Source organism: Fukomys damarensis, unplaced genomic scaffold (assembly GCF_012274545.1).
Source record: "Fukomys damarensis isolate Sample0158 unplaced genomic scaffold, DMR_v1.0_HiC HiC_scaffold_36, whole genome shotgun sequence".
NCBI lineage: Eukaryota > Metazoa > Chordata > Mammalia > Rodentia > Bathyergidae > Fukomys > Fukomys damarensis.
Window position 1 is genome coordinate 14,230,015 of NW_022900948.1, and position 14,334 is coordinate 14,244,348.

The following is a 14,334-nucleotide window of genomic DNA, read 5'->3' on the forward strand; positions in this document are numbered from 1 at the left end:
TTTCCCAAAATTCAATTTATATATATATATGTATATATGTATATTTATTTATTTATTTTTATTTATTTTTTTTTTTTAAGAGAGAGATACAAACTTTTTCAAGATTACCTTCTGGTACAACTAGATATACCTATGAAAAAAGTTACAGAAAGGTTTGTTGCTCCTCATCCTCTCCTTTTCCTTACCTGAAAACAAGGCACCATGCTAGACTAGGGAAGGGGTCTCTCCAGGACGCATTTTAACAGCCGTATCACAATACCACCATCACCCCTGGCCAAGTATGCTCCTGTCCAGATAAGTCCCTCTTTGATGTTCACTTTCTGCTATGCTTTTGCCAGTAGAGTATAGGAATCCACTAGCAGGAAGCATTCTTTCAAGTAGCAAGGGGTTCTAACTGGTGTTTCAAAGGAAACCTACTCCTCTTGGATGAAAAGATGTGCAGCATAAGTGACCCTTCATTGGCTGGCTTGCTTACTTTATTATTTATTTATTTCACTAGGGATTTAACTCAGGGCTTTGCACATTCCAGGCAAAACTTCTACAAACCTGTTTACAATTTTGAGAGAGTCTTGCTAAAGTTGCCTAATTTGGCCTTGAAGTTGAGATTATCTTTGCTTGGCCTCTCGAGTAACTGGGATTATAGGTGTTGTGCGCCATTATGCCTGGTGGTTGTATTTTACAACTATTTTTTTTTTAAAGCATGATACATTTTGGATCAGCTAGAGGAATTAGAATGTGAGCTGTATATTAGATGATTCTATGGAATTACTATTAATTTTTAAATTGATGATGGTATTGTGATTGGGTAAAAATGTTCTTATTCATTGCAGGTATAGCTAAAGTGTTTCAGAGTGAAATATCAGATAGCTTAGCAAATGTATACATATATTCAATGTATTTATTATCTATATTTGTAGAGGAAGCCAATGTGGCAAAATATTAACTATTGTTGGCTCTAGGAGAAAATATGGGCATTCAAAGTACTATTTACAGTTTTTAGTATATTTGACATCAAAAGAGAACACCCTTCCTTCCAAAACAAAAAACGAAAAACAACAACAACAAAAAACCAGAAACAAATGAAGGGAAAAATAGTTTTGCTGAGAGGCAGTTACCTGGGGGGCAGGGATGATGGCCCCTTTGGGAGAAGCATCTTTAGTGCCATCAGAGGATGAGGTGGTCTGGCCTTGACTGACCTCATTGAGGCACCCTGACATGTATAAAGAGACAAAAGCAGGGCCTGTGGGAGCCCCAGCAGGAAGTAGGCTCAGTGCTATTCCTGCTTTGTTGCTTTTTAAAGGTGCCGCTCAGTGGAAGTGGATCTCAACCAGGCACATATGGAGGATACTCCAAAAAGAAAAGGAACCAAAGTGTTTGGGAGCCTTGAAAGGGGATTGGATAAGGTTATCACTGTGCTTACCAGGAGCAAAAGGAAGGGCTGTGCCAAAGATGGGCCAAGAAGGGTAAAGGTAAGTGGGCTGGAATTCTTCAGTAAGGATTTCAAAAGCTGGCTGCTGGTTTCTTTTTAAGAGAAACATTGAATTGATTGGTATTTTTATTAAGTAAGTAACTCATTTATTTAGTTAATATATTTTGAGCATTTAATATGTACATATTTTATGCAGTAGACCTTGAGAATGCAGAAGTAAATGGGATAGTCACTTTCTTCAAAGGGCTAATTCAGATATTTAAGATCTAATGGAGGGATTAATCACAGAGATGACATGGAGATGGGCAAGCATGGGTGTATATAGGGAACCGAGAGCTGCCTTGAGGATGGGTTCTTGAGTTCAGCTGTCCTATCTATGACACACAGAAGAGTCACTGACACGTAGATACCTTTGTAGGCCCTCGCAAAATATTTGAATGTGTTTAAACTTAATTTAAACTTTTAATGTCTGTGTGTGAGGAAAATAATAAGTGACAGGCTGGGAAGTTAGTCTGGAAGTTCTCAAGGATCTGGCTAAAAGGTTTGGATCTCATTTGATAAACCTGTTGTGCTTTAAAGGGGGTTAATCTGTCAGTGGTGTGGAAAATATATTTGGTGGAGAAGTTAAGGAAAAATAAGCTATTAGATATAAAATACTTCTTCTCTTGGGTTCTCTCTGAGCATTAATTGAAACATTGAATAAATGACATATTTTGGATGAAGTGCAAGAATTAAGAGGTAAAGGAATGAATAAGACACAGCCTGTGCCCTTGAGGAACCCCCAGAGTGGCAGTGAAAACAGGCCAGGACGCTGCTCTGGCACATTGGGCTCAATTTGGTAATAAAAACCTGTTCCAAGAGTGAGGGAGAAGATGGAAGTGTTTTTTTGATTTGGGGACTGAATCTGTGTTTAGTTTTTATGCTGAGACTGTCTGAGCAGTTCTGAGGAGTGTGGGAAAGGAAAATATTGGGCTATTGGGAAGAACTACTTTAGAAGAGAATGTACTGAGATCTCATTTATGCCCTCTCAAAGTAGAAGATAGCATTTATCTATTAGTATTTATTGCCCTGTTTAACTTATAAGTGCACTGAGAATTTTTATGTTATATGCAGCTATTTATTAGTATAATTTATCTTTTTATTCTGAGGTTTCTCTAGCAGAGACAGGAAGTAATTCAAAACTTTATATTGGGATTAACAAAACCATAGTGCCCTTTCATTACAAAACATGAAAACTTAAGGAAACTTGCTAAGCAATTATCAAATACTGATGGGTAATATTCTAAAAATGTTCATCTCTGTAAATTGTTTAGAACCTTAATGCATTAATAGGAATTGCTGTGGTATTAGTTGGTCCTTTGTTTCATCCCCCAGTACTTCCTAGATAGCAATAAAAACCACAAGATTGGTAATAAGAAGACTGGTCCAACACCAGCTTTATACCTCTAGCTTGGATAGGTCATTTTATCCCTGGCTTCCTCATTTTCTTCACTTGTGAAATCTGGAGATAATGCCTACTTTGGCAGCTCCATAAAGGTGAGCTATAGAAACAAGCTGTACAAATGAGATGCTCCATTGCTTATGAAATGCTTATTAATATAACATGTTGTTCCAATGCAAAGGGTCGTTATTGTCAGCATTGAGCATTTTAACCCCACTGTAGCAGAACCACAGTTTTAATTAGCCTAAACCTAAGATCTGAAACATGATCTAACTTTGAATTTTTAGCCCGTTTTAATGCTTTAAGTTTTTTACAGAAGTGAAGACTTGTTTTAGGAAGTTAACCCCATCTTTTCTACCAATATCTTATATTAAAAAATCATAAATATATGGAAAAGTTGAAAGATAGTATGATGAACACTTTAGTTTTTAAGATAGCAAACCATTTGCAATTAATCCTTCTTTTAGGAAGTGGTCTTTACAAGTCTGAAATTTAAATAGATAAATTAGGATTGCTCTTTATATTATAAAAGCAGCAATTAAATTATACTTTAGAAATGTGCTTCTTATTATTATTGTTATCATGACTAAGTTTAACTTGGTGAAGAGCCCTGGACTGGGAGCCAGGAAATGGGGTTGGGATCCCATCCTATCTGTGCTGCTTATTCCTTCTAGAATCTGAAGTGCAGACAACAAACTCTGACTAACACTCAATTTCACATCTCTTGTATTGGCATGTGATGTGAATTGTTATCTGTTGTTTTCTTATTGAGGTACAGTTGGCATACAATGAGCTAAATGTTATTTTTAAAATTTACAGAGTTTTCTTATAAATCAGTGATAACTTGGACCACAGAATAGGAAGCTGTATCTTAAGAAATTCAGATGTCTTCTCTGGGCCACAGATTCTTATTTTGAAAATTAAGATGGTTGGATCCTTTTCTACCTTGACATTTTGTTATAAAATGTATAAAAAGAACTCAGATTTCAAAGGCATAACAACTATGGTTTTGTTTGATAATGAAAGAATTACTAGGAAGATAGGGATTTTTTTCCCCTTTCTCTAGGACCTACTGAAGTGGTCCCTTGCACATAGGAAGTATCCAATAAATAGTTGTTGAAAGAAGGAAGAGATAGATACTGATTAGAAATGAAACTATTTCTTAGAATTATACTAAGGTCTATAAGAAAAATAAAACGACATTACTTCTTTAAATGAATGCCTATTAATTTATCCTCTTATAAAGTTGTGATAGAATCAGCTCCTGAAATTCTACATTTGTCTTTAATCCAGAAAGAATTGAAGAAACGTGTCCATCTGTATATAAAGCAAGCTTTCTAGAGCATTTGTTTCATCTTTCCACAGTTTACACATCAGGACTGTTAATGTCTCTATCCTGATGTAGAAAGGGAGAAACAGGTAAAGTTCAGATAGGTTGATGCCATTTTATATTTATTTAAAAAGATTTAGTAGGGAAGGAAGGTGAAAGTATAGAATGGATAATAAATGTGTAGTTCCTAATAAACATCATTTCTCCAAGCTTCCCCAGTGCCATCTTAATTCAGGTAACAAAGTCTGCTGTCAGTGTTTTCAGTATTTTCTTGAAAAATTTCTATTTGTAAAGGTGTTATAGCCAAGTATGGTGATACACACCTGTAATTTCAGTACACAAGAGGCTTAGGCAGGAAGATTAAGAGTTTGAAGACAACCTGGGCTACACAGTGAGACACTGCCTCCTATACAGTAAGAGAAAGAAAGGGAGGGAGAAAGAAAGTGTTATTTTGATTTTGGTGTCTCTAGATCAGATAGGATGGATTTTGTACTGATGTGAAGATTTACTCTCAGCCCTTTGTTTTGTTTTGTTTTGTTTTTAAAGCTTCACTATAATGTTACTACAACCAAACTAGTGAATCCTGATCAACTCTTGAATGAATTAATGTCTGTTCTCCCAAAGAAGCATGTTGACTTTGTACAAAAGGGGTAAGAAGCTCACTTAAAGATTGTTTCATTTATTATTTACTTGGACTTTGAAAAAGTATGGGTTGATTCTCTCCACTCTGCCACTTAAATTTTTTTCCTCACCATTTTCCAAGAAGTTTTACAGTTATCATTGTTCATAATTTATTCTTTTATTTGACCTAATAAGTGTCCATAGTCACCACTTTCAAAATTAGACTGAACTTCCAGTTTCCTTTTAAATTCTCTCTTGGTGACACACGCCTATAATCACAGCACTTGGGAGGCTAAGGCAGGAGGATCGCTGGAAGTTCGAGGCCAGCACGGGCTACATAGTGAGTTCAATGCCAGCCTGAATTGCGTAGCAAGACCTTGTCTCCACAAAAATTATGTTTTCCTTAATTTCCTACTTTACAGAAATTTTTACAAATTGTAGTCTAAATTAATGAACTACTTTGAACAATTCAGGACTTATAAAGAACCCTCTTTATGACTGGCTATCTTGTGGGATTGGGTTTTTAATACTTTAAGGATGTTACTTCCCTACTCTTCAGTAAACTATCTTCTTAGTGATGTTCTGATGCCTCCACCATGCTTTGGTTATCCAAGATGTTTATATTTTAGGCGTTTTCACTAATTTATGTGTCTAAAATTTCTTTATTAAAGCAACTAAGTAGACCCACTAAAAGATTTATCAAAACTATGTAAACACAATAGTCATTATAGAGTAATACTTTATGAAACAATCTTGTGCAAGTGTAATTTCACTTTTTACTATCTGTAAATGTTGACAGACATTACTTGCATGAACCCAGATTTTCTTTTAGTTTCATTAGAACACATCCATTTAACTCAGCTCTCTTTTTCATACTTGGAGGCTTGGTTGGAGAATCTTCAGCCAAATCTTTATCACAGGCCTTTGGATGATCTTTCCTTCAGTGTGTAATCTCTGTTAGATCACTAACTGGATGTTAACCAATACTTTGTCTTCCTAACTTCCAGAGCAACGAGGTCTCTGTTCTGACCCCTTTCTTTTCCTTTTACTTTGTTTATTTTTACCCTGTTTGTGACAAAGAAATTATTTTTCAGTGGGGTGATGTTACTAACATCTGTTATGTTTCGTTGATATGTTTTTCCAATACGAACAAAATGCTTTCAAACTAAATTGTTTTATGCTTTATCCTCCTTAACTACTGAGGCTGGAGGATCACAAATTTGAGGCCATCCTGGGCAACTTAATTTATTAAGACTCTGTATCAATACATGGATGGATAGATGAGACAGGGACAGGGGAGAGAAGGAGAGAGAGAGGGAAAGAGCGCACGAGCTCATGCTTTAGGGCTGTGGCTTAGTGTTAGAGGATTGCCACAAAAAATGAAAAAGAACTTTGCAGTGTGCTCCTTTGGCTTTTCTAATTTGACTGCTTATTTTTCTTAAGAGGTCAAGCTCCTTCCCTAAATACATAAGTTAGTAAGATAAAGAATGATAATTTGTGACATTTCATAATACATAACATGCAACAAAATAATTTCCCTAAATTTTTGTTAAAAAGTACCCAATCTTATGTCCTTAAGTATTTAGGAGAACTGAAATTTAAAGTGTTCATTGTTTATTGAAGGTCAGTAAGACAAATAAAACTATAATTTCGCTTAATTAAATTTATGCAACTTTTTAGGACCATTCCTATTTCTTTTTTCATTTTATAAATTATATTGTTATGTTTTAGATATACATAAAGATAACATTCATCATAGGGAATTGCCTGAGCATGATATATCTTGCTTTTTTCTCTTTCTTTCTTTGTTATCTTTCTGTACAGGGGAGTGAACTCAGGTCCTTGTGCTTGCGAGGCAGGCCTTAGAATTCATTCCTGTTTTCTTAAGTAAGATGAGCTTGAAGCTTGGCTTTTCTTGGGCTTTTCTGTCATCAAGGCAGCTGATGTAGTAGTTCTGACACTAGATGTCCCATTGTGGGAAAGTACCATCTCTGGTCTGTCTCTTGCTTTTTTTTCTGCTATAAAATGTTGAGAATCATTGCCTCTTGTTACTATTGGGAAACTGAAAAATGTATGCCCTTCTGATAGGGTAGTGGTTTCAATTTTTTTTAAGTGAAAGAGAAGTTTCTGACAAGATGTATATATACAAAATCTTCCCAATCTTCCTTGTGCTTTGCTTTGTTATAATCATTGTGAAAATAGCCTAAAGTTCCTGGATTACACTGTTGAAAGGGTTGCATGAAGAACACCAGATTTCCCAAGCATGAGTGGTATGTATAGCTATGAAAGAAGGGCTTTTCTCTGGAGCATGAGAATTGTGGTAAAGCTTTTTCATCTTTAATCTTTCTCAGGATCTTTGTTCAGCTTCTGGGAATACACCAGTCATACTCCATCACTAAAGCATAGCTAGGCCACTTGGAAACTAAACAGTAGTACTTTGCTTAATATGAAATAATATCTCATTTCCCCTTCCAGCGTCTTAGAAGCTTAGAAACCTTTGGTACAATACAGAATATTCATAATTTTCCTACTAACTGGTATCTTATTTTGTTTTTCACAGCTATACACTGAAGTGTCAAACACAGTCAGATTTTGGCAAAGTGACAATGCAGTTTGAACTAGAAGTATGCCAGCTTCAGAAGCCTGACGTGGTGGGAATCAGGAGGCAGCGACTTAAGGGTGATGCCTGGGTTTACAAGAGATTAGTGGAAGATATCCTGTCTAGCTGCAAGGTGTAATTGATGGATGGTTTCTATCCTGCCTGCTTGAACATGAGTGTGATACAGCCTACTTGGAGACTGGTATGATTAGTTTGATTTTAAAGTCCATTGGAACTACAAACTCATTTCTAAAGAGCTGTCTGTCTTAAAGACTAATACCTCTTTGTCTTTAAATAAAAAGTACTATTTTGTGGATGAAACTAAGGCAAGCCCATCTGTCATCTGTTACTGTCTTTTTTAATCATGTGGCATTGTTTATTAATAACTGTTGGCTTTCCTAGATTCTGATCCATATGTGGGTGTATATTCTTACCTATGTCTCCTTCTAATGTATAATTTCTTTCTAAAATAAAACTATTTGTGAATATGTCAGGCTTCTCTTTTTTGTATTTGAGTTTGATCCAAATAAAACCTCGAATGGCTTCCTGGTTATTAAGTAGAGACTATTTGGAGTATGTTTTATCTGTTATCAAATATGCCTTGGGCAGAAAAACAGATAAGAATTCATTTGCATAATTTTTTCCTGTCTGTGATTTAAGTAGGATTTATTGAGATCGTTAACTAAGTCACAGCTGTGGTTACCAGAGTTAAACAACACATTTAATGTGTTGAATAAAAGAATATTGACTTCAGTAAGTATGTTCAGTCAACAATGATAAGTATCCGAACTGTGAACCCCACGAAATGTTACTTTATGGTAATTTCCCTAAGTCTCAATGTTGGCCCCAAATTTATATTTTTATTTCATTTTATTGGTCTCTATAGGCCAGAGCTGAAGTTACATTTGTATGGATTTTACCAATTAAAACTAGTTCGAGAAAAAATAGCATTATTTCTAGCCAGTAGTGAGAGAATGTTTTGTCATTCATTTATTCAATAAATATTTACTAAGAGCTTACGCCTTAGGTCCTAGAGCTGAAGATGATACTATCTAGTAAACTCAGGATTCAAGTCTGCTGCTGATGTGTAGACCAGTATTTATAGCATAGAGGGGATGGGCTGGGGATTTAGCTCAGTGGTTCCAGCGCCTACCTTGCAAGCACAAGGAACTGAGTTTGATCCCCGGTACCAAAAAAAAAAGGAGTTCTTATAATATACAGGGGGTGATCTGAAAGTAGAAATCTCAAAGTAGGAAAAGACAGCTTTTATTCTTGAAGGATATATAGGGATTCGCTAGAAAGAGAAAGGGGGAGAGCATGACATTCTTGACAGAGGAATATGTACAAAAGACTTGAAATTGTAAAATGACATTTAAGTGTTTAGTCGTAGAAGCAGAAAGTGGTACAGGGGAAAGTAGCAGAGGATGAAAGTTGAAGTTTAGCCGAAAATAAGTCATGAAGGAACTAGAACTAAACTAAATGCTTTGGGAAAGGAAAGCTGTCAAGCCATCTTATATTTTTAAATAACAGCTTTATTGAAATATAATTCACATACTTTCAGATTCACTGCTTTAAAATGTGTACATTTCGGTGGTTTGTATATATTCATAGTTGTGCAGTCATCACCACAATCTGATTTTGTAATATTTTCATCTCCAAAAGAAACCCTGTACCTATTGGTGATGGTCACTTTCCATTTCCCTCCCTAGCAACCACTGACTTATTTTCTGTCTCTATGGATTAACTGTTCTGTACATTTCATGCAAATGATGGCATACAAAATACTGCCTTTGGGGACTAGCTTTTTTCTCCTGACATAAGGTTTTCAGGATTTATTACGTGTTGTATATTGGTACTTCATTCTGTTTTACAGCTGAGTAATATGCCATTGTATGGATATATGGATAATATCACATTTTATCCATTCACCAGAACATTCCTACGTGGACATTAGGTGGCTTGCAACTTCTGGCTGTTATGAGTGATGCTGTGAACATAAGTGAGAAGTTTTTGTGTGGACATACGTTTTTGTTTTCTTGTGTATATACCAAGGAGTGAAGTTGCTTGGGTAATTTAACTTAGTTCTTGAGGAACCATCAAATTGTACTGTTTTACAATCCTACCAGTGATATATGAGCGTTCTAATTTTTGCATATTTCTTTATCACTCACATTGCGTGCTCTTTTTTTTTTTTTTTTGAGCCACCCTAGTAGATGCGAAGGAGCAGCTCATTGTGGATCATTGCTTTTCCCTACTGATTAAAGATGTTGAGCATCTTTTCATGTGCTTATTGGTAATTTATATATCTTTTTTGAAGAAATATTTGTATCTGTTGCCCAATTTTTGTTAGGTTTTTATGTTGAGTGGTAAGAATACTTTATATGTTCTACATATAAGTCCCTTATCAACAGTATGATGTATTTGGCAATGATTTGATAGCAAATATATGATATACAAGCATTTTTCCCATTCTTTGGGGTTTTAGTACTCTACACGATCAGAGAAACTTCTCTAGTCACTAACTATAGCAATGATACCTGAAAATATAGCCTTCTGTGGGTTTTTAAATCTCTTGATGGTGTATTGGAATAAATTAATTTTCTCAAGTTCAATTTATCTATTTATGTAAAGGAAAGATTACTCTTCTAACTATGGAAAATGTCATGGTTTAGCAGTGAATAGCAAAAATTTTATCAAGAGCCACAGAAAGCACACAAAATGTGAATACTTTGTAGTATCTCATTTTGATTTTAATTTGTGTTTTCATTATAACTTTGAGATCTGTCACAAACATTTATAACAGCTTAGCCTTACTCTTAAGGGATAGTATTATCTGTTTGTTTGTTTTTTGGTTTTTTGAGAAAGGATCTCACTTTATAGTGCAATTTGGCCTTGAACTCCCTATATAGCCCAGGCTGGCCTCATGTTGATCCTCCAGCTTCACTGAAGGGCTAGGATTACAGGCGTGTGCCACTACTTTTGGCACCATTATCTATTTTAAAAGATTAGTCTGACAGTTTTAATCTTTCTTTCTTTCTTTCATTCTTTTGGCACTGGAGAATCGAGTGGGGGGGTGAAGGGGGCTTGTGCTTACAGAACCACTGAGCCAAATCCCTGGCCCGGCCAGTTGTAATCTTTAAATTGGAGCTCTAAGTACATTTACTTAAAAATTTAAAGTAAAGCTGTGGTGGCACACGCCTATAATCCCAGCACTCAGGAGGCTGAGGCAGGAGGATCACTGTAAGTTCGAGACCAGTCTGGGCTACAGAGTGAGCTCCAGGTCAGTCTCAACTGCATAGTGAGAACCTGTCAAAAAATAAAATAAATAAAATAAATTTGGGATCAGATTTGTTAAAATGTAATTAGATACAGTAATTGGGGGGTATATACTTGATAAGTTTTAATGATAGTTGTATAACTATTACCATAGTTGAGATTAGGACATTTTTGTCACTTCAAAAGACTTCCTCTTTTATAATCAGTCTTTCTACCAGTCCCCGGCAATCATTGATCTGATTTCCATCTCTATAGTTTTTGTTTCTTTTGTTTTGACAGTGTTATGTAAATAGAACAAGTCACTGTGTGGATTTTTTTTTAAGAATATTCATGGATTGTCTATATTAATAGCTCATTTTTTAAATCGTTCAATCATGGTGCCTCAATTGGATACACCAGTGAAGCATCCCTAATCTGAAAATACAAAGTGCTTGAGCACTGACTCAACACTCAAAAAAATTTCAGAAATACAAGTGAGAGAAAACATCCTGCCTTTTTGCTGTCTTATGGGGAAAAAGGCAATTGAATATATCCATTCAATTTACTATTGAATATATCCATTAAACGTAAACCTTTCCTGGATGTTTGCAATGAGATAAAGAAAGTATTCTTATTCCCAGTTTCCTGAGAGTTTTTTCCCCCACAAAAGAATGTCAAATTTGGCTTATGCTTTTTCTGTATATTACTGAAATCATTATATCAGTTTTCTCTTAAGTTTGTTCAAGCGATGGATTACATAGTAAATTTACCTTTTTTTTTTTTTTTTTTTTGGTACCAGCGATTGAATCAGGACCTTGCACTTGCCAGGCAGGCATTGTGCTGCTGAACTACATCCCTGGCTCAGCAAATTTACTTTTGTGTTTTTTTTCCTTTTTGGTACCAGGGATCGGACTCGGGTCCCTGCACTTACAAGGCAGGTGGTGAGATCACTGAGCCAAATCCCCAGTCCCAGCAAATTTACTTTTAATATAATTATTATAGTTGAATTTTACTGTTTGGCTTCCTTTCATTTCCTTTTTGTCCTTCCTTGGATCATCATATTATTTTATTATTTGGCATGTATTAAGTTCTTGTCTTGGGGTTTTTTCTGTTTGTTTTTTGAGCCAGGGTCTCACAATGTAATTCAAGATGACCTTGAACTCACTATATGTATGTGGCTGGCCTCAAACTCACAGCGATTTTTCTGCCGTAGCCTCCCCTGGGATGGGATTACAGGTATGTGCCACTGCACCCAACTAACTTCTCGCATGCTGTTACTCTCTTTGTAATGGACATGCTAGAGTATAAACATGCATTGTTAATTTATTGCAGTCTACCATAGCACTTTCTAAACAAAGCAAAAACTTTCAATTGCTTAAACACATCTCTTCCATTTTATATTTTACTTTTGTTTTTAAACAATAGCCATGTTTGTTTTCCTCTTTTTCTCCCTGTTTAGCAGGGCTGGGTGTGGTGACTTGTGCCTGCAGTCCCAGCACTCTGGAGGCTGAGGCAGGAGGATCATGAGTTAGAGGCCAGCCTGCACTACACAGTGAGACCCTACTAAACAGTAGTCACTCCATTGTCTTCTGACTTCCATAATTTCTTTTGAATAATTAGCCATCAATCTTGTTTCTTTTCCTCTGGCTGCTTAAACATTTTTTTGTGTTTGGTTTTGGTTTTCAGTAGGTGAATTTTGATATAGGTTAATGTTTTATTTTCTTAGAATTTATGCTGGTTGGACTTGTTGTGACTTCAGTATTAGTGTTGGCATCTTTTATCAGTTTCAAAAAATTCTCAGCTTATTTTAAAATACAGTGAGGCCAGGCATGGTGTGTATACCTGCAATACCTGCACTCAGGAGGTTGAGGCAGGAGGATGGCCCTTAGAGGCCAGCCTGAACTATATAGTGAGTTCAAGACTAGCCTGAATTACATAATGACATTTTGTCTCAGGAAAAAGAACCCCACCCCAACAAACAACAAAGCAAAACAGATGGGAAATAAATAACACAAACGAGAGATCTGTTTTAGAGTTGAGATTCATTGTATACATTGAGTTTGAGATGCCTGTATGACATCTAAGTGGATATTTGTAATATGCAGGAACATTAATTCAAAACCCAAGAGAGAGGAGCTAGACATGTGAATTTTTTATTCATTAGTGAATAAGAAGCTGTTTTCAAATCATATATACTATGTATTTTTAGTTATTCGCAACTTCAGTTAGGCCTAGAGATGCTATTAGTTCTACCCATCAGACTAGTTACCTAAAAATAGGTACTCTTGACTATTATTTGGACTAATTCTTGCTTTTCTTTAAGGCAAATGAAATGTCAGTGGTTCCTATATCATCTACAGTATATCACTTAGCTCTAGTTCTGCAGCCCCATTTGGAAAATTAAAAGCACATAGACGTGAACTAAGTAAATGAGTCTGGGTCAGTTCCCAAGAAGCAAATATAATTTAGATTTTTGACACTAAATCTGCATAGTTCTAAATCTGCTCTACTCTCCAGCTACCCCCTATGCTTCTTTGTAGGGTATCTGAATTTTAGTCACAGAGGAAGGCTATATGAAGGAATGATAAAGGAACTAACAAAGAATGACATGGTGGGTAAAGGAATAAAGAATGCTGTCATGTTTGTGACTCACTGATTTAAATAGATAGGTTGAAGGAATTGGGAGTTTGGAATTTGGAGAAGACTTAAGGGAGTATACTTAAATAGTTAAACACTCATTGGGAGGGGACTATGTTTTAGGTGACAATAGCAGCCAAAATAAGTTCATTGAGAAGCTGGAGGTAGAGGTCATACATATCCTATTCATCTTATGTCCCTAGCATGTAACGGTGTCTAGGACAGCAGGGACTGGGCATATACTTTCAAAGTTGAACCATATTGAATTTACAATAAAGAGCTTGCAAATAAAAAACTTAAACCTACCTCATAAAGGAAATAGCTTAGTTACTGTAGTTTTCTTGTCAAAGAAGATATTCAGACACAATTCATGAGATATATCATGCAAGAAATATAAATACTGAACTAAACCCTGTAGCCCTAAAGCTCTTTTCAGCATTAATATCTGTGGTCCAGTAACAATACAGAAGACATAGATCAATTATTTGATTATTGGGAGTATAATGAATGCAGAAATTTTAGCAGCAGCATTTTAGTTCTGAATTTTCTGAAGACTGGGAATGATATAATGGTGAGTTACAAGAGGGAAATATACTGTGTTGTCTATAATTTGAAGAAATACAGTAGTGATCACATTAAGTCATTTATCGAGCACCTACGATGTGTCAGACATTACACTGGATGATTTTTATCAGGGCTTACTAAACTACGTGCCACAGACCAACCTGTAGTCTTGTTAGTAAAGTTTTGTTATAACACAGTTATGTTTGTCATTGTTAGGGTTTGGGTCTAGATGTCCCCCCCAAAGCCTCATGTCATAGGCTTGATCAAGAGTATGTGAAGTTGGAATTGATTCATGATACAATGCTAGTCTCCACGGAACTAGGATTAAGGGTGTGGGTGCTATTCACCATAAGTAGTCTGAATAAAAGGTGCAGAAAGACGCTGTTAAGCTTCCCTTGCTGCCTTTGCCACCTCGTGTGCCATGTTGTTTCTTTGCGATGCTCGTTTGCCGTCTGTGC

General features: G+C 35.9%; 1 protein-coding gene across 12 annotated transcripts in view; it reads left to right on the plus strand.

Moving 5' to 3' along the window:
- Melk (maternal embryonic leucine zipper kinase) overlaps positions 1 to 7,840 on the plus strand; it is a 121,368-nt gene extending 113,528 nt beyond the window's left edge. For 9 of the 12 annotated variants that reach the window (XM_033759184.1, XM_010619388.3, XM_010619394.3 and 6 more), the window contains 4 exons: positions 81 to 152; positions 1,301 to 1,469; positions 4,747 to 4,850; positions 7,382 to 7,840. In XM_033759184.1, coding sequence (XP_033615075.1) covers positions 81 to 152; positions 1,301 to 1,469; positions 4,747 to 4,850; positions 7,382 to 7,559 — 523 coding nt within the window. In that variant the 3' untranslated portion in view covers positions 7,560 to 7,840. The remainder of the gene's footprint in view (positions 1 to 80; positions 153 to 1,300; positions 1,470 to 4,746; positions 4,851 to 7,381) is intronic. The other 3 variants (XM_019206807.2, XM_033759185.1, XM_033759186.1) reach the window with 1 other exon arrangement.
- Positions 7,841 to 14,334: the final 6,494 nt, after the last annotated feature.